This window comes from Eriocheir sinensis, chromosome 62 (assembly GCF_024679095.1).
Source record: "Eriocheir sinensis breed Jianghai 21 chromosome 62, ASM2467909v1, whole genome shotgun sequence".
Taxonomy (NCBI): domain Eukaryota; kingdom Metazoa; phylum Arthropoda; class Malacostraca; order Decapoda; family Varunidae; genus Eriocheir; species Eriocheir sinensis.
Window position 1 is genome coordinate 1,305,297 of NC_066570.1, and position 19,302 is coordinate 1,324,598.

The window sequence follows — 19,302 nt, forward strand, 5'->3', positions numbered from 1 at the left end:
TTGTAGAGTTTCGAAGAAGTATAGGGAAGGAGGGAGAGAGGGAGGGAGAGAGGGTGGGGAGAGGAGGGAGAGATAGAGAGGAAGGGAGTTGTAAAGTATTGAAAAGGTAAACAGCTGAGATGAGAGAGAGAGAGAGAGAGAGAGAGAGAGAGAGAGAGAGAGAGAGAGAGAGAGAGAGAGAGAGAGAGAGAGAGAGAGAGAGAGAGAGAGAGAGAGAGGAAGGAAAGGAAAAGGAAGGGAAGGAAGGAAGGAAGGGAAGGGAAGGGAAAGGGAAGGAAAGGAAAGGACAGGAAAGGAAAGGAGGGGAAGGGAAGGGAATGGAATGGAATGGAAGGGGAAGGGAAAGGGAAGGAAGGGAATGGAATGAAAGGGAAGGGAAGGAAAGAAAGTGAAGGGAAAGGGAAGGGAAGGGAAGGGAAGGGAAAGGAATGGGATGGAATGGAAGGGAAGGGAAAGAAAAGGAAGTGAAGGGAAAGGGAAGGAAAGGAAGGGAAGGAAAGGAAGGGAAGGGAAGCGAAGGGAAGGGAAATGAAGGGAAAGGGAAAGAATAAAGTGGGCGGGAAGGGAAGAAGGATGATTGAGGAAAAGGGAAAGGGAAAGTAAACAAAGGAAGGGAAGAGGAGGAAAAGGGAATGAAGGAAAGAAGAGAAAAGATGAGAGGGAGAAAAGACGTCAAAGGAGTATATAGAGACAATAGAGAGAGAGAGATAAAGGGAGAGGAGAGAAACATGAATAACGGAGGGAAAAATGGAGGGAAAGAACACACAAAACACTTACTGCGATTTAATTACCTCTCTCTCTCTCTCTCTCTCTCTCTCTCTCTCTCTCTCTCTCTCTCTCTCTCTCTCTCTCTCTCTCTCTCTCTCTCTCTCTCTCTCTCTCGTTTCTTCTCCCTTACCGCTTATCCCTCATCTTCTACCTCTCATCCCCCTCCCAACATACTCATCATCCTTTTCTTTCCCCTCGCTCACCCCTCTTTAACTCGCCATTCACCCTCTCTCAGTTCTCTTCCACTCTCACCCCTTCACATCCTCCTCACCCTCTTATTTCACCCTCACCCACTGTCCTCACCATCCTCACCTGACCCGTATTTCACCTTCAAGCTCCCTTTTCAACTTTCATCCCCTGACCTCTCTCATAATCCACACCACACCCAGCCCTCACCTCACTCTTTACCCTTGCCCCCCACCTCCTCCCCCTTCCCCCCAGCTCCCCCCTCACCCCTGACGACGTGGACGAGCACCGTGGAGGGCTGGGCCTCGGTGGGTGCACAGGTATAGTTTCCGGAGTCCTGCTTCGTCGCCCGTGTCAGGAAGAGCCGTGAGGTGGTACACTTTGGTGTCTTCTCGATCTCCACGCTTACGCCGCCCCTGGGGGAGAAGAGGTGGTGTCAGGGGGGGGTAGGAGGTGAAGGGGTGATGAGGATGAGTGGCAGTGAGAGGGGAGGGGCAGGGGTGGTTATTGGGGTGGCTGGGACGGGACTGGTTTGAGAGGGGGTAGTATTGGAAAAGGGGAGAAGGTGTTACTGGGGAAGGGGTTGGGGTGTGAGGAGGGGAGTGGGTGTTAAGGGGGAAGGAAAGGGGGATATAGGGAAGATGAGGAATGGGTGTGGGGGGTGAAAGGGGAAGAGGAAGGGGTGATGAAGAGGGTGAGGAGGCTGGGGGTGTGAGGGTAATGTGTAGGGGTGGTTATGGAGGGGAAGGATGGGGTAATGGGAAGGAGTGGTTATAGGGGAGAGGAGTGAATGTGAGGGGGGAAGGTGAAGGGAAGGTAATACAGAAGATAAATTGATGTAAGGGGGAATGGGAAGTGTTTATTTGAGGGGGGGTATGAGTGAAAAGGAGTGGTTATGGGGAAAGTTGAGGGCTTGAATAGGTATGGATATAAGGGGAGAGGGAAATGGCGGTGGAGATGGGAGTGGGTGGGTGTATGGATGAAGGGGATGGGGTATTTTTTTTGTGGCTATTTGGTCGAATGAATGTAAGTTGAACTCTTTTAAGAGGAGGGTATCTGGACACCTCTCCTCCCGAAATTGACCTCTCTTTCGGCCACCTCTTTGGATTCTTTTTAGGAGCAGCGAGTAGCGGGCTTTTTTTTTATTATTGTTTCCTTTTTTTGTGCCCTTGAACTGTCTCCTTTGTTGTAAAAAAAGGAGAAATGTAGGGATGGTTTAAGAGGCTTTGCAATGGACGTTTAAATGACATAGAGATATGTGTGTAAAGGCGGGAACTCAAGAGCAAAACAAAAATAAAAGTTAACAAAGACCAGATAACTCCAAGCAAGTGCAAAACCCCTTGATTCAGTGTGTTCCAGAGGAGTGTATCTCGAAGCAGTGTTTATCCCTCCCTTCCTAAATGCACTTCACTCGATGCATTACTGATGGACGCCGCAGGAAAGAGTGTCAGGAGGGGAAGATACAGCGATTCTCCGCATGCCTGGCCGTGGGATGCGACTTTTCTAAATATAAACAGGAAGTAATCAAGGAAATCAGTTCGTGAAGAGGGGAAGTTAGTGTCTTGTGAAACGTAGATGAAATGAAACTCACTGAGACTACGGAAGAGACAGGGTGGAGAGAGACAGTTAATAGCTTTTTCGTTTTTTTTTAGCATTATTGAAGTAAAGAAAAAAACAAACAAACAAGAAAACTGAAGAAGCAACAAGAACACATAGGTAAAAACGAAACACAGGGAGATGATACGGAAGAGAGAGGGTGGAGAGAGACATTTAATAGCTCTCTCGTTGTCTTTAGCATTATTGAAGTAAAGAAAAAAAACAAAACAAAACTGAAGAAGCAACAAAAACACAAAGATAAAACGAAACACAGGGAGACGGTACGAAAGAGACAAGGTGGAGAGACACATTTAAGAGGAGGAGAAAGATTAAAAGGAATATGAAGGAAGAGGAGAAACAGAAGAAGGAAAAGAAGAGTTAATAGTCTTCACGTTTTTTAGTATTATTTATGTAAAGAAAAACACACACACAAAAAGGAAGATGCGGCAGGAACACACATATGAACCCAAACACACGGAGCCTATACAGAAAGGACGGAGTGGATTGAGCCATTTAATCACGTTCTCGCATCTTCAGTATCATGCAAGCAAGAAACTGGAGCAAGTATAACGGAGGAAGGGACAGGAACACTAGATCATAGGGAGCCTAATGCTATTTTTACGGTGAAGGATTCAGCTCAAGGGCAAAAGAAGATAAAAAAAGCCCACTACCTTAAACGTTGGTCATTGCGTAAAGGGAAAGGGAAATAATAAGCACGAGGTATGAAAGCAGACAAATATTTCTTTTGTTTACGTTTTGTGCCTGGTTCTCATTCTCGTCCCTCGCATTTTGTCGTCTGGCAGGAAGCTCAAAGAGACGCGGCATCGAAGAAACGGGGAAAGACGAGCATGAAGAAAAAGAACAGACATGGAGATTAGAACAGGCGACATTAAAGAGACGTTGTATCGAAGAATGAAAGGAGAGATAAGAATAAAGAAAGAAAACAACACGAAGAAATTACAGAGAGGTTGCAGTGAAGGAAGGAGGAAATAAAAGCATAAAGAAAGAGAGAAAACCGCCATGGAAATTAGAACAGGCGACATTAAAGAGACGTTGTATCGAAGTAAAAAAAAGGAGAGATAAGAATAAAGAAAGAAAAAAGCCCGAAGAAATTACAGAAACGTTGCACTGAAGGAAAGAGGAAATAGAAGCAGAAAGAGAGAAACGCCATTGAGATTAGAACAGACGGACATTAAGGAGACGTTGTATCGAAGAGAAGAAAAGGTGAGATAAGAATAAAGAAAGAAAAAAACCCGAAGAAATTACAGAAACGTTGCACTGAAGGAAGGAGGAAATAGAAGCAGAAAGAGAGAAACGCCATTGAGATTAGAACAGACGGACATTAAGGAGACGTTGTATCGAAGAGAAAACAAAGGAGAGATAAGAATAAATAAAAATAAAAATGCAGAAATTACAGAGACGTTGCACTGAAGGAAACAGGAAATAGAAGCATGAAGAGAGAAAACAGCCGTGGAAATTATAACATCGAGACACTGAAGAGACATATTGAGAGAGAGAGAAAAAAGAGAATCATAAAGAAAGAGACCCGCAATGAAAATCAGAACACAGACAGAAAAAGAAACATTGTCTTGAAGAAAAAAAAGAAGAAAGATAAGAAGAAACAACAGATTATCGCCCGAAGCCAGTGACACGTCGCATCAAAACAACAACAACAACAACAACAAAAACAACAACAATAACAAGATAAGAATATAAAGGAAAGCCGGAAGGAAAATTAAACCATATTATTTTTTTATTTTTGTTGTCTCGCCTGAAGCCAATTAAGACACGGCTTCGAAAAACAAACAAACAAACAAAAAAACAACAACCGAATAAGAGATTAGAATATAAAGGAAAATTGTACCTTAGTTGTTTTTATTGTTATTGTTTCGCTTGAAGATCACACGATGCAGCATAAAAAATAAAAATAGTGAACAAAGGAAATAATATAAAGGAGAACTGGGCGGAAAATTAGAACACAGAAAGTCTAACGTTGCAGTGAAGGAGAATTGGAAGTTACCTGTAAAACGTTTGATTATACACCTTCGTCTTTAGGGAGAGTGACTGGGTGCTATTCAGGACATTACACCGTTTACAGAAGCGCTTCATTTTGTTCCTATTCCCATCCTGATAATATTTTTTTTGTGGGGTTTATGTTAACTGTTTGCAGACTTTATTCACGAACCAAAAATCAGGAAGAGAATACATGTTATAATCACGTCATGGTTCCTCTTTTGTTTTGCGTCTTGTCTCTGCTTTAGTGAATTGACTTGTATTGAATGAAGGAGCAAATATAAGGAAAAATAATAATGAATGGTGTATGGCCCTTATTTTCATTATTCCATAAGAGGAAAGTAAACATAACGAATAAGCATGATAAAAAAAGGAAGAAAAAAGAAGAGAAGGGAGAAGAAAGCAAGAAAAAAAGGAAGAAAACAGGTCAGCAAATCTATAGCATCCGGTTTAGCGTTCGTCGATCCATAGAAGGACAGCAAAGAACAATATTGGTACAGGACGTGAAGGCAGACACTGAGGTTCCTTGTGAAGTTACCGCGACTCATTGTCACTCCCATTGCGTGACTTTTGTCGTCTTGCCCGGTCATTAAACGTCGCCTTGAGAAAAATAGGAGTGTGTAACGAAGACCGGAGAAGCGTCTGTGTAATGTAAAGTATAAAGAGTTGGTAATTGCACTGAAATATAAAGTAAGAAAAATATGATAAAAAGAAGAGAAAAACAGTAGAAATTAGTATACAGAATTTTTTGTTTGTCGTTGCACGGAATGAAAGTAAAAGAAAAAAAGAAGATAAATATGATAGGAAGATAAAGAACAATATAAAGAGTTTCGTGTTTGTCGTTGCAGTGAATTATGAGGAAAAAAAATGAAAAACGAAAAAAAAGAGCAATCAGATTATAAGTTATATAGAAAGGGAACTGTCATTGAAATTGCAAGTAGAAATAATTTGATGTAGGTATATTTATGAGTTACGAAAAATATGATGGGAAGAAAAGTAAGAGTGAAATTTAAGTATAATGAGTTTTGTGTTGCTTATAGAGTTGAGTTAAAATTAAAAAAAGTTAAAAAAAGCGTGGTCAGACACACGGGTAATTTCTCTTAAACGTTTAAATATAGCAATTTATTCCCATTCCCGTTTCGCTCATTTTGACTTTCGAAAGCAAATGTAATGAAAAAAAAAATGGAACAGTAAAATTATATGTATAAATAGTTTTGCGTAGGTGGTCCCCCTTAGGTATAGTAAGAAAAATATGATGGAAAGAAAAAGAAGAGTTAAATAAAAGTGTAGAGGGTTTTGCGTAAAAATATAATGTAAAAAAAAAAATGTAGCAGAAACATATTAAAGTCTCCATAAACGTTTAAATATAGCGACACATTTTCATTCTAATTGCGCTCATTTTGTCGTCTCGAAAATTTGAGTAAGAAAAAAAGTATCGGTAAAATTATAAGTAAAAAGTTTAAATAAATATATAGTTTAATGCAGGTTTTTGCACTGAATCAAAGTAAAAAAGTATGATGATAAAATGATAATGTTTGAATATAGCGACACATTTTCATTCTAATTTCGCTCATTTTGTCGTGTCGAAAACTTGAGTAAGAAAGAAATGTCTGTAAAATTATAAATATAAATAGTTTAATGTAGGTTGTTGCACTGAATCGAAGTAAAAAATAGGATGGGAAGAAAATTTAAGTATAACGAGTTAATGTTTAAACTCAGCGACATATTCTCACTCGATTTTCGCTCATTTTGTCATACCTCGACAGCAGAAATAAGAAAAACGAGAACACTGAGTAAAATTGTGGGTATAAATAGTTTTGTGTAGGCCTTTGAACTCAATCATGGTAAGAAATAATATGGTGAGAGGGCAAAGAAGAGTTGAATTTGAGTATAAGGAGTTTTGTGTAAGTCGTTACTCTGCGCTTAAGTAAAAAAGTAAAAAAAAAAAAGGCGTGACAACAGAAACACAACCTACTCCTAATGTTTATTTATAGCGACAGATTCTCACTTTGATTTCGTTCATTTTCTCGTCTCTCGAAAGCAAGCATAAGTAAGAAAGAGAACAGTCAGTAAAACTATAAATACAAATAGTCATGTGTAGGCTGTTGCGCTGGATTAGGGTTAGAAATATTATGATGACAAGAAAAATAAGAGTTTAAGTTAGGTATTAAAAATGCTATAGTGTTAAAGCAGAAATACATTTAATTCTTAGTTGTTGCACGGGATTATAGTTAGAAATATATGATGAGAAAAATAAGAGTTTAAGTTAGGTATTAAAAGATTCGTGTCGGTCATTGCTCTGTGTTGAAGTAAAATGTTAAAGTGTGAAAGCAGAAATACATTTAATTCTTCCTAGTTGTTGCACTGGACTATAATTAGAAATATATGATGAGAAAAATAAGAGTTAAAGTTATGTATAAAAAAAATTGGTGTTGGTCATTGCTCCGTGTTGAAGGAAAATGTTATTGGTGTGAAAGCAGAAACACAATTAATTCTTCTTTGACGTTTAAGCATTCTCATTTCGCTCACTTTGTCATCTCTCGAAAGCAACATAATAAACACAAAATGAGAACCGTCAGTAGTGTTATGTGCAGAGGAACTTTTGTGTAGGTTGTTGCACTGAAATATAAAGTAAGAGAAATATGATGAGAAGAAAAAGGAATCATAAAATATTAATATAATGAGTATTGCGTTGGTCATTCCACGGAGATAAAGTAAAAAGAGAAAAAAAGAATCTTCATAGTAAAGGTATGAAAACAGATACGCAAGGAATTCTTAATATTTAGAGACTCGTTCTTTTTCTCGTCTTGTTGGGCCGTGAGACGATGAGGAAAAAAACACACACGCACCCGGGAACACAAAAGGACATGAAAAAAAAAGAACGAAAGGAAAATGAAAAGCATAACATCGGCCATTGCAAAGAAGATAAGAAGAAATTGATGAAAAAAAAGTAAATGATATTAAAAAGAGTAAGGAAAAACGAGAGAAAAATAAATAAATAGTAAAACATCAGCCATTGCAGATAAAGAAGGCAAGAATTTGATGGTTAAAAAGAGAGAATGATGATAAAAAGACCAAGTAGGAACGAGAGAAAAAAAATGTAATTGGCAACGAAAGAGAACAATGATTAGAAGATAAGTTAAAACGAGAGAAAACAATAAAGCAAAACATCGGTCACTATAAAAAAGGAAGGTCAGAGGTCATGTAATTGATAACGAAAGATAACAATGATTAGAAGAGAAGTTAAAACGAGAGAAAAAAATAAAGCAAAACATCGGTCACTATAAAAAAGGAAGGTCAGAGGTCATGTAATTGGTAAAGAAAGATAACAATGATTAGAAGAGAAGTTAAAACGAGAGAAAAAAAATCAAAGCAAAACATCGGTCAGCGCAGGGAGGGAAACTACCAACTAATTAGCAAAAATTAGCGCGGGGCTGGACACGTCATTTTTCCCTATTTGTGTCCGTCCTCGTTGTCCGTGATTTTTGTCTGCGCGGCGAGGCTCACGAGACGCCCAGGAGGTCCCGCGTGGCTCGCCGGCTAATGGGAATCCAGGGCTGCTTTGAAATGGCCAGCGGATGGATGGATGGGTACACGGACTGACAACCACCGCGACCTCAAATTATTATCCCGCGCTCTCTTGCCCCTCATCTAACCCCTTCCCCTATTCCTCCTCCTCTACCGGGTCACCCCCCTTTCCTCTTGCTTCCTCCTCCTCTCTCGCCTCCCCTTGTGTCCTTCCTCCACCATGTAACCCCTTCCCCTATTCCTCTCTCGTCCTCCTCCCTTGAAACTTTCTCCCTTTTGCGTCCCCCTCCCTCATACTTGGCCTATCCTCCCTTACTTTCCCCCTTTCTCCCCTCTCCCTCCCCTCCTTTCCTACTCCTCCGCCTCCCTTTTCCCCTCTCCCGTCCCCATTCTTCCCTTCGCCCTCCCCTCCTTCCCCTCTCCTTCTCCTCCTTTCCTTCCCCTCTCCCTCCTCTCCTTCCCCGTCTCCTGCTCCCCAGTTTCCTTCTCCCACTCTTTCACCTCTTCTCTCCTCCTCCGCCGTCGCCGCCGCCATGCCCCAGTGCTTGTTGCCTCATTATAACAATTTTTGGGTGTGTATTTTATGTTTATGTTTGTTTTTATTTCTACAGCCACTCGTTGAACGCATGTTGGGCCCTGAGTGGTGCCGCGGGCGTGGGAACGGGCGTGGCGAGGCGTGCTGGAACGGGCTCTTCTGCGTCCCTGTGTGTGTGTGTGTGTGTGTGTGTGTGTGTGTGTGTGTGTGTGTGTGTGTGTGTGTGTGTGTGTGTTGCCTGGTGCTGGGTGGAAATGAGTACGTCCATTCATAAGTTAAAATATGTAAATAAGTATAATAATAAATGAATGAATGAATAGGAAGAGGCGCTGAAATGTGTCCTCCCCTTGTCTCTATGTTGGTGTAGTTTGTGAGGGGGAAGGAGGGGGGGGGGAGGGGGGTCGGAGTAAATAGACATAGATAAGTGAAATAGTAATGAATGAGTGAATGAGAATGATGAGGTGTTGAAAAGCGTCCTACCCTCGTCTGTGAGTTGCTGTAAAGAGTGAGAGTGTTTGAGTGTATGTGTGTGTGTGTGTGTGTGTGTGTGTGTGTGTGTATGTGTGTGATGGGGCAGGGCGTAGAGGTAAACAGATGGATAAATAGACAAATATACGAATTAACAATAGAATAAGTAAATAAATTAAGAATTGATATGATTACTCTCCCCCGTATTCCTCTGTTGCTGTGATCAGGGTAATAGAGAGGAGAAATACAAGCAGATAATTATACATCAGGAAATAAAGATAAATAAAGCGATCGAGATGAAATGAGGCTTTAGGAATAAAATCATCTGAACCCTAATGTTGATATAGTTTAGGGCAGCGTAAAGGTGATTAAACAGATGCATAAATAAACAGATGATTATGTAACGGAGCTTCCCAAATCCACGTGTTGACATAGTGGAGTTTATAGGGTTTGGGTGAATAGATAGTTGAATAAAAGGAGAAAGGGAAGTAAGATAACTGCCTCCCAAATCTACGTGTTTATAAAGGAAGGATGTGCATAGATGAATGAATGAATGAATGAGATAAGAAAAGGAAAAAATGAAGGAAAGAAAGAAAAAAATGAGAGAAAGAGAAAGAAAGAAAAAAAGACAGATATACAGATAGAAAGACACACAAAGAAAGAAAGAGAAAAATTAGAGAGAGAAAAAAGAAATACAAAGAAAAATAAAGAAAGACAGAAGCAAATAAAGAAGGAAAAAGAAAGAAAGCAATATAAGTAAGATAAACATGAAGAAGAGAAAGAAAAAAAATAAAGAAAGGAAAAGAAAGAAAGAAAGAATAAAAGAAAAAAAGACAGATATACAGATAAAAATGAAGGAAAGAAAGAGAAAAAAAAGAAAAAGAAAGAAAATAAAAAGAAAAAAAGAAAAATAAGAGAAAAATGAAATACAAAGAAAAAGAAAGAAAAAGAAAGACAGAAGTAAATAATGAAGGAAAAAGAAAGAAAGAGAAAAAAAGAAAGAAATTTAAATAAGAAAAATCCCTCCCAAACCACAGTGTTGATATAGTAACGAGCATCGAATAGATAAATAAATTAGTAGCTAAATATATTAATAGGTGAGTAAGTGAAGCAATGAATAAATAACCTCGCAAATAACCATCTCGGGAATACATGTTTACCGCGTGTTATTGACTGGCTGGGCTATTTTTGTCCATCAATCATTCATGCGACCTGTCTATCTGTCCGTCTGTCTGTCTGTCTTTATAGTTTATTTTTATTTTTTGCTTTTCTTTCTCCCTTTCCTCTTTTCGACCTGTCTATCTGTCCGTCTGTCTGTCTGTCTTTATAGTTTTTTTACTTTTTGCTTTTCTTTCTTTCTCCCTTTCCTCTTTTCTCCATTTTCCTCACTACTTCTCCTCTGTGTCTTTCTTTTATTAACTTTTTTTTCGTTCTCTCTCTCTCTCTCTCTCTCTCTCTCTCTCTCTCTCTCTCTCTCTCTCTCTCTCTCTCTCTCTCTCTCTCTCTCTCTCTCTCTCTCTCTCTCTCTCTCTCTCTCTCTCTCTCTCTCTCTCTCTCTCTCTCTCACATTTTACATTAGTCTTCCTCTTTCTCATCTATTTCTCTTCCTTTCATATTTTTCCTCTGTCTCTCAATCTCATTTTTATCTCTTGTCTCCTTCTTCCTCCATGTTTCTAACTCTCTCGCTCCCTCTTCATTCTTTAGTCGTCTACGCCTTTCCCTTCTTTTCTTCCTTTCTTTCTTTCTTTCATTCCCTTTTTATATCGCTTCCTCTCCTTCGCCTATCTCTTTCTTCCATCCTTCTCTCCCTCTGTTCCTCTCTTCGTGGTGTTTTTTTGTCTTCTTTAACTTTATTCCCTCATTTTTTTATTTTCCTTTTTCCTTCCCCTCTTCTATCTTCCTTCCCGTTTATCTTTTTCACTTTCTCCTCCCTTTCTCCTCTCCCTTTTCCATTATTCTTTTCCTTTCCATGTTTTCTCCCTCCTCCCTTTTGTTTTTCCCTCCATAGTTTCCTCTCTATCTTGTTCTTTCTCTCTTCATAAGTAGTACATTTTCCCTCCTCCATTTATTTCCCTTCCTTTTCATTGATTTTCCTTTCTCTACCTCTCTCTCCTACCCTTCTCTTGCCTACCTTTCATTCCATTTTCACTTCCGAGTTTATATCTTATCTGCTCTCTCTCTCTCTCTCTCTCTCTCTCTCTCTCTCTCGTATGTGATTCAATGTTAGTTTTCTCCCTCTCCCATTTATCTTTCTTTCCTTCAATTTTCTCTCCTTCGCTCTCTCCTTCTTCATATTCTGTTCTATTTCCCTTTCAATCTATACTTCTCTCTCTCTCTCTCATGATTATCTGCAATTCATGTTCTTCCTTTTTTTTATTCTTTTTCTGTTCGTATAATTTGCCTTACTTTTTCTCTCGTCATTCACTTTTCTCCTATAATTCTTCTGTCCTTTAATATCCTTTCTTTTATGTCCTTCATTTTATCATTTTTTCTCTTAATTCCTCATTTTTCTCTTTTTACTAATTGTCTTCTTATTCTTTTATTTGCATCTCCTCAATTCTCTTCTTTTCTATTTATCTGTACTTTTATCATATTTTCCTTCTCCTCTTTTATATTTTTCTTCTTCTCCAACCGTCTCTCCATATCATTTTCCTTTTATTTTCTCTCTCTCCTTTATGATTCTCCTTTCTTCTTCTTCTATCTGTCTTTCATTCTATCCTTTACCTTCTTCTTCATCCTTCTCTCATCTATTTCTCCTTTTTACTTCTATCCGTTTTTTTTATTATATCCTGCTCTTCCTCCTTCATCTCCTCTCTCCTTCATGGGTCTCCTTCCTCCTTCTGCTCTCCTGATTCACATACTTCGTCGGTCTGTGTCTCAATTTCGCGGCAAAGTGACGTGATTCAAGTTTTGTCGTCAACAGCCCTCGCCCTCCTGTACCCTTTCACCCCCTTCCTTACGACCCCTTTCTCCCTCTTCTTTCCTTACTCCCTTTCCTTCCCCTTCCCTACTTGCCCTTCTGCTCTTTCACCCCCTTCCTTACGACCCCTTTCTCCCTTCTCTTTCCTTACTCCCTTTCCTTCCCCTTCCCTCCATCCCATTTTTCTTTTACCCTATTTCTTTTCTTTTAACCTATTTTCTTGACCCACTAATATTGCTTCGTTCTTCATCCCTCTATTTTCTTACTTCCTCCTTCTCTTGTTTTTCCTCCTCCTCCTCCTCCTCCTCCTTGTTAAAAAGTGTGATACATAATAGATTGTGTGTTAGAATCTGAAGGCTTGTAGGAGGAGGAGGAGGAGGAGGAGGAGGCGGAAGAAGAAGAAGAAGAAAAAGAAAAAGAAAAAAGAAAAAGGAAAGGAAAAAGAAGAAGAAAAAGAAGAGGGAGAAGAGGTAGAAAAGGAAGAGGGAGAAGAGAAAGATAAAGAAAACAGGGATGGTGAAAGAAGCAAAGATAAGCCGATAAAGAAAGACAAAAGAAAATAAAGAAAAAAATGGAGTAGTGGCAAGAAAACACGAAGAAATTTAAACTAGAGTAGGAGGAGGAGGAGGAGGAGGAGGAGGAGGAGGAGGAGGAGGAGGAGGAGGATAAAGGAGACGAGGAGAATGCAGGAAGAAATTTAAAGAGAAAAGGAAAACGAGAAGGAGGATTCTGAGTATAAAGAAGAAAGCTTTGTGAAATAAGAGGAGGAGGAGGAGGAGGAGGAGGAGGAGGAGGAGGAGGAGGAGGAGGTATGCATTACTCTGATACAAGGCAACACTGAAGGGAATACCATCACCACCACCACCACCACCACCACCACCACCACTACCACCACTACCACCATTCCCCTCATCACCAGACCACTACTACAAACACCATTGCCATCACCACAACCACAACCACAACCAAAACCACCACTTGCACCTTTTTCTCTTGCACAGCTTACACGAAATCCTCCTCCTCCTCCTCCACCTCTTCCTCTTCCTCTTCCGCTTTCCCTTCTCTCTGGGGCAGGCTTGAAGGGAGGAATGGCAGGGCTCGAGTATTGGAAGAGACTGATTGTTGAATTTTTTGCTACCTCAGTTAGATATATTTTTTGCTATATATACACGTGTTTACTTTAAGGCTTAGTGTATATTTTTTTCTTGCTGCTAAAATTCAACTTCTTTATTATTTTTTCCTTTTACATTTGCGAGGAAGTTTAAGTTTTGAGTATTCGGGGCAAAAAATCAACTCATGTTTGTATTTTTTTTCTCTCCACCTCTTCCACCCTCTTTCTTCCACCCATTCCACCTCATTCTTTCTTTATCCATCCCTCTATCCACTCCATCATCTTCAGTCCAACCATTACTGTATCTTCCCTCCACTCAGTATCCCTTTTCTTTCCTCACTCCTCCTCCTCCTCCTCCTCCTCTCCCTCTCACTCATTCCTCCTCTTCCCTCTCCCAAACCACCACGGGCTTCCTTTTCCTTGACATTTGCATACACGTTAATATCTAGAAGCGTGGGAATCTGCTGGCGAGGGAAGGAAGTGTGTTTTTTTCTCGTTTATTTATATATTCATGTATTTCCGTGGCGCCTAACCTCACCCCCAACCTCTCAATATTCATGTGAGCGAAGAGTGAAAAAAAAAAGTGGTTTGCTGAGAATATCGACTGATGATTTCATATATTTTTCTTGCCGTTTAACTTTATTTATTTTTTCTTGCAGGTACAGTTACGCGTTACATCTGAAACTGTGATCATTTGGTGGGAGGTAAGTTGTTTTCTTTCTGTTTTAGGTCAGGGTTATGTTAAGGTCACGCTTTTCCTTCATTCATTTCCTTTCTCACTTTCTTTAACCCTTTGCTTTTCTCCTCTCTCTCATCCTTTAATCTCCTTCTTCATCCCTCTCTTCTACGCTTCGTTTGCTTTCAGGGTCATACTTCTCCTTCATTCATCTCCTTTCTCCTTTTCCTTCACTCTTCGCTTCTCTCATCTCCCTCATCCTTCAATCTCCTTTTCATCCCTATCCTTTCTTTTCTTCCTCTGCTTTTAAGGTCATACTTCTCCTTCATTCATCTCCTTTTCCTTTCACCCTTCGCTTTTCTCCTCACTTACTCATCCCTCTCCCTTCTCCTTCCCCTTCATCCCTCTTTCTTCTCCTTCCCCTTCATCCCTATCCTTTCTCCTCCTCCTCTGTTCCCTGTTCACTTTCGCTTATTTCAAGACCACACTGCTACGCTATCCCAACCCATAACCTAAACTCCTACACACACATACAAACAGACACAGAAAGACAGACAGACAGACAAATAGTGACGGAAAGACAGACAGACAGACAAATAGTGACAGACAGACAGACAGACAGAAAGAAAAAGAAAAACAGAGACAGATAGACCCCCCCCCCCCCACACACATACATACACATCTCCCCCCCCTTATTCCCACCCCCACCCCCATCCACCCACCCACACCCTCCAACCCACTCCTCTTCGTAAAATAAAAAAGCACTTTACAACTCTTCTGATAAGTATTTCACGACTTTTGATGCATTACTTTTCCATCTTCCGCTAACTCGACTTTCACGCGTTTTTATCCTCCGCCAACTTTTCACTCGACTCTTCAGGCTACGGGGCGATATCCGATGTTTTTTTGTTTGTTTTCTCCCTTTTTTTTCTTCTTCTTTCCCTTTTAGTTTTGGCCTCTCGCGCGTTTCCTGTGTAAATGCAGAGAGAGAGAGAGAGAGAGAGAGAGAGAGAGAGAGAGAGAGAGAGAGAGAATGAACAGTAAAAAAATAAAGAATAAAGGAGGTGGAAATATTTACAGGCTCGAGCGAATGTGGCGGAAGTAAAGGAAGAGGATAAGGAAGATGAAGAGGAGGAGGAGGAGGAGGAGGAGGAGGAGGAAAGAGAAAAGAAAGAATAGTATGGATATAGGGGAGGAGGAGAAAGAGGAGGAGGAGGAAAGGGAAAAGAAAGAATGGTAGGACAATGAAGAGAAGAGGAGAAGGAAGAGGAGGAGGAGGAGGAGGAAACAAGATTGAAGAGGGAAAAATACATGAAAAAAAAGAGTTCGATTCAGAAAAGAAAGTAAAAGAGTAAAGAAAGAAATAGGAGGCGGAGGAGGAGGAGGAGGAGGAGGAGGAGGAGGAGGAGGAGGAGGAGGAAGAAGAAGAAAGATACAAGGAAGAACAACATGAGATGGAAAGGTTTAAAAAAAGTTGTATTCTTTTATTAAACAAAAAGAAGGAAAAAGGTAAAGATGTTGGAGGAGGAGGAGGAGGAGGAGGAAGAGGAGGAAGACGAGGAGGGAAGCTACAGTGAAAGAAATGTATAATCAGGAAAGATAGATTACATAAAAGATCCAGGAACACAAGGAGTCTGGAAGGGGGCAGTAGGCTTATACAAGGCAGCTCCTGTAATCCTAACCCAGCTAACCTAAAAATGAGGAAGGGGAAGAGGAAAAGAAGGAGGAAGAGGAGGAGGAGGATGGGGAGGGGGAGGAGGAGGAGGAGGAGATGAAGATGAAGCGAAATGGGAAGTGAATGAAAGAGGAGCAAAATAGAAAAATACCGGACACTAAAAAATGAGATTAAGGAAGACAAATTAGGAGGTGCATTAATAGTAGTAGTGTTAGGGAGAGGAGGAGGAGGAGGAGGAGGAGAGAAAGAAGCGTAATGGGATTGGGGGGGAGAGGAAGAGGAGGAGAAAGGGAAAGGCAAATAGAGAGGGAGCATAATGGTAGGGAAGAGGAGGAGGAGTGGAAACGGAGCGGCAAGATAACATTGAATTATATAGACCAACGGACAGCAGCGGCGGCCTTATGTAACAACGTACAGTGGTGTCGTTCCTGTGAATCTTAAGTGAGCCAACGCGGTCAGCCAGGGACCTTCGGGGTGTCTACATTGGTTTACTTAGGACTCGAGTTGTTTTTGAGGCGCTGAATTCTGTAGGGGCGGCAGAGATGTTTTTTGGGGAAGATATTCAATTGTTTCTGGACAGGTGTAAAGGATTGGGGTTGTATGTTTCTTGTAATGCGTTAGTGAAGGACAAGGCGGATCTCGATGGGTGGAACTGAGAGATGTATTATGTACAGGTGTAACGTTGAGGCTTAGCAGTTATTATTTTTCACAGGCGATTACGGCAAATATAAGACTCAGTAGCTAGTGGTGACTTATACTATTTTAGAATTACTAGAAAAAATACTAGAATATAGTTTAGATTAAAGTGTACCACTGGTGTGTGTGTGTGTGTGTGTGTGTAATATTAAGAAAAAAAAAATAACTCTGTGTGTGTGTGTGTGTGTGTGTGTGTGTGTGTGTGTGTGTGTGTTTATTAATGCGTGAGTGAGTGAGCCAGCCAGCAAGATGTGTCGTGTCTCGCCGTGTGAAGTACCTCGGGGAGTCGTAGTCGAGCTCAGTGTTGCCTCTGTACCAGGCGAGGGTGCCCAGGTCCTCCTCACGGGTGTTGACATAGCACAGCAGCTTGATGGTGGAGCCCTCCTGCACGAACACCTCCGGAGGGCCGTCCACCCGCGCCTGCTGGACTGTGGGGGGGAAGACGGGAGAAACAAGGGTCAAATAGGGGCAAATCAGAATCATTGGGCGACATCCTGTGAGGGCGAAGAAGGAAGGGATGACAGAATAGCGGAGAGGCGTACTGTGAGGGCGAAGAAGGGGGTGGAAGACGAAGATTGGAAAGACACTGTGAAGGCGAAGAAGATGAAAGAAGAATCATGGGAACATAATGTGAGAACGTAGAAGGAAGTGAAGGAAGAATCGTGGAGAGACATGCTGAAGAAAAGAGCGAAAGAAGAAACGTAGAGATGTACAGTAAGAGTCAGGAAGAGAGGGAAAGAAGAGCGGTGGAGAGAGAGAGGGGGCGAAGGAAGAATCGTGAGGAGACAATGTGAGTCTGAGGAAGGGAGCGAGAGAAGAATCATGAGAGAAAATATGGGGGCGAAGAAGGGTATGAAGGAAGAAGAGTGTAGATACATACTTCAAAGCGAGAGAAGAGGCGAAAGAAGAATAGGGGAAAGACATACTGAGAGGAGAAGGGAGAGGAGCGAGAGAAGAATCATGGAGAGAGAAAACATGTGGGCGAAGAAGGGTATGAAGGAAGAAGAGTGTAGATACATACTTCAAAGCGAGAGAAGAGGCGAAAGAAGAATAGGGGAAAGACATACTGAGAGGAGAAGGGAGAGGAGCGAGAGAGAAGAATGGAGGAGAGAATGGGGGCGAAGGAGGAGGGAAAGAAGAGAAGAGGTAGTAGATATACTCTCAGCGGAGAGAAGAGGAGAAAGAAGAATAGGGAAAGACATACTGGAAGAAAACATGTGGGGAAAGAAAGGTAGAAAGAAAGAAGAGTAAGATACATACTAAAAGGGGGAAGAGGCGAAAGAAGAATAGGGGAAAGACATACTGAAAGGGGGCGAAAAAAACGGTCTGAGAGAGGCAGACAAGACCCCTGAGAAGCCGTTCTACTTTTATCACACTATAAGGGGGAGAAAAAGGAGAAGGACGGACGAAGGTAAAAAAAGAGAATAATAAAAGATGAAAAGGGAAACGAAATAATTGTCAAGGGCAGACGTACGACCTTGGTAAATGGTCTTATATATAATGGATTCATGTTAGCTGCTCTATGGGGGACAATGATTGACAAAGTTATTCAGTCACAGTTGCGTAACATCAATGGTCGTAGTCTGTGGGGGTGAAGAAAGGCAAGGTAAAGAGAAAATAAAGAGGAAAAAACATACAGAAAAATCGCATAAAAATAAAGAAAGAAAAAGATGGAAAAATTCAGAACATGAACCCAGTCTAAAGGAAAAAAATATTAAACAGGAAGAAAAGAACAGAAGAGAGAGGCAAAAAATACTTGAATGAAAGACTAGTGGAGGGCGATCAAGGGGGAAAGTGGGTCAATGAAAGTGTCGAAAGAGAGAGCAAACAGAAGCCAATTGAGTGAGTGAGTGAGTGAGTGAGTGGGCGACTGACTGAATAATTGAGTGCATGAATGAGAGGTGCACTAGGAGGGACGATTAGGCGGAACAGAGGTAAAGAGAAGGGTGATTATGAGACAAGGGAGACTATGATAGTGAGTTAAGGGGTTCAATACCATCCCCTGCTGTCCTATAGAATCCAATGGTATAGTTTGAATTGGAGTTACTCTATTGAGGAATCGGGGGTCTGGGGTCACTAGAGGCGAGGAGAGTGGGAATGGGAATTGACAGTGAATGAATGAATGAATGAATGCGCTATAGGAAGGTCGATGACGCGTAACAAAGGTAAAGAGAAGGATGACTAAGAAAACACGGAGATAAGTGAGAGTTATAGGGGTTCAATGCTGTTCTTTGGTGCCCTATAGATTGCAGTGCGTTCCTTCATCTATAGCTTCTGTAGTGGCGAGGTGCGGGGGGTGGGAGGGTGGGGGTGCGGTTGGGTTAGGGAAGGAAGAGAACAGGAAGGCAAGTGAGAGTTAACGAGTTCAATGCTATCCTTTGCTGCCCTATAGATTGCAGTGCGTTCCTTCATCTATACCTTCTGTAGTGGCGAGGTGCGGGGTGATGGGGGTGCGGTTGGGTTTGGGAAGGAGGAGAACAGGAAGGCAAGTGAGAGTTAACGAGTTCAGTGCTATCCTTTGCTGCCTTATAGATTGCAGTGTGTTCCTTCATCTATACCTTATGTAGTGGCGAGGTGCGGGGGGTGGGAGGGTGGGGGTGCGGTTGGGTTTGGGAAGGAGGAGAACAGGAAGGCAAGTGAGAGTTAACGAGTTCAATGCTATCCTTTGCTGCCTTATAGATTGCAGTGTGTTCCTTCATCTATACCTTATGTAGTGGCGAGGTGCGGGGTGATGGGGGTGTGGTTGGGTTTGGGGAGGAGAACAGGAAGGCAAGTGAGAGTTAAGGGGTTCAATGCTACCCTTTGGTGCCCTGTATATTCCAGTGTGCACTCTTATCTACTGCTGTGGCAAGTTGCGTTGGGGTGGTGGTGGGGGATTAGGGCTGGGAAGAATGAAGGAGGGTAGGGGATCACAAGAGGTCACAAGGGTCAAGGTCAGGAGGGTTCAGCGGCAGGAGCGGGATAATTAAGGGCAAAGCGGAGGATACTTCAAGGTAAGGTTAAGCGTGTTTAATTTTGCGATAACTGGGATGTCAACTGCCGGGCAATCTCACTCGACGGTCAAGGGAGGCGTAATGATGCTAAAGGGAGGAAATAAGGGTGAAAAAGAGGATAATTAAAGTGACACGGG

At 41.5% G+C, this 19,302-nt stretch overlaps 1 protein-coding gene across 2 annotated transcripts in view; it reads right to left on the reverse strand.

The window, feature by feature from the left end:
• The window catches only part of LOC126986609 (cell adhesion molecule 1-like), a 127,962-nt gene that overhangs the window by 8,098 nt on the left and 100,562 nt on the right, over window positions 1–19,302 (reverse strand). For both annotated transcript variants that reach the window (XM_050842876.1, XM_050842875.1), the window contains exons 6-7: window positions 16,450–16,600; window positions 1,222–1,370 (exon numbers count right to left, since the gene is read on the reverse strand). In XM_050842876.1, coding sequence (XP_050698833.1) covers window positions 1,222–1,370; window positions 16,450–16,600 — 300 coding nt within the window. The remainder of the gene's footprint in view (window positions 1–1,221; window positions 1,371–16,449; window positions 16,601–19,302) is intronic.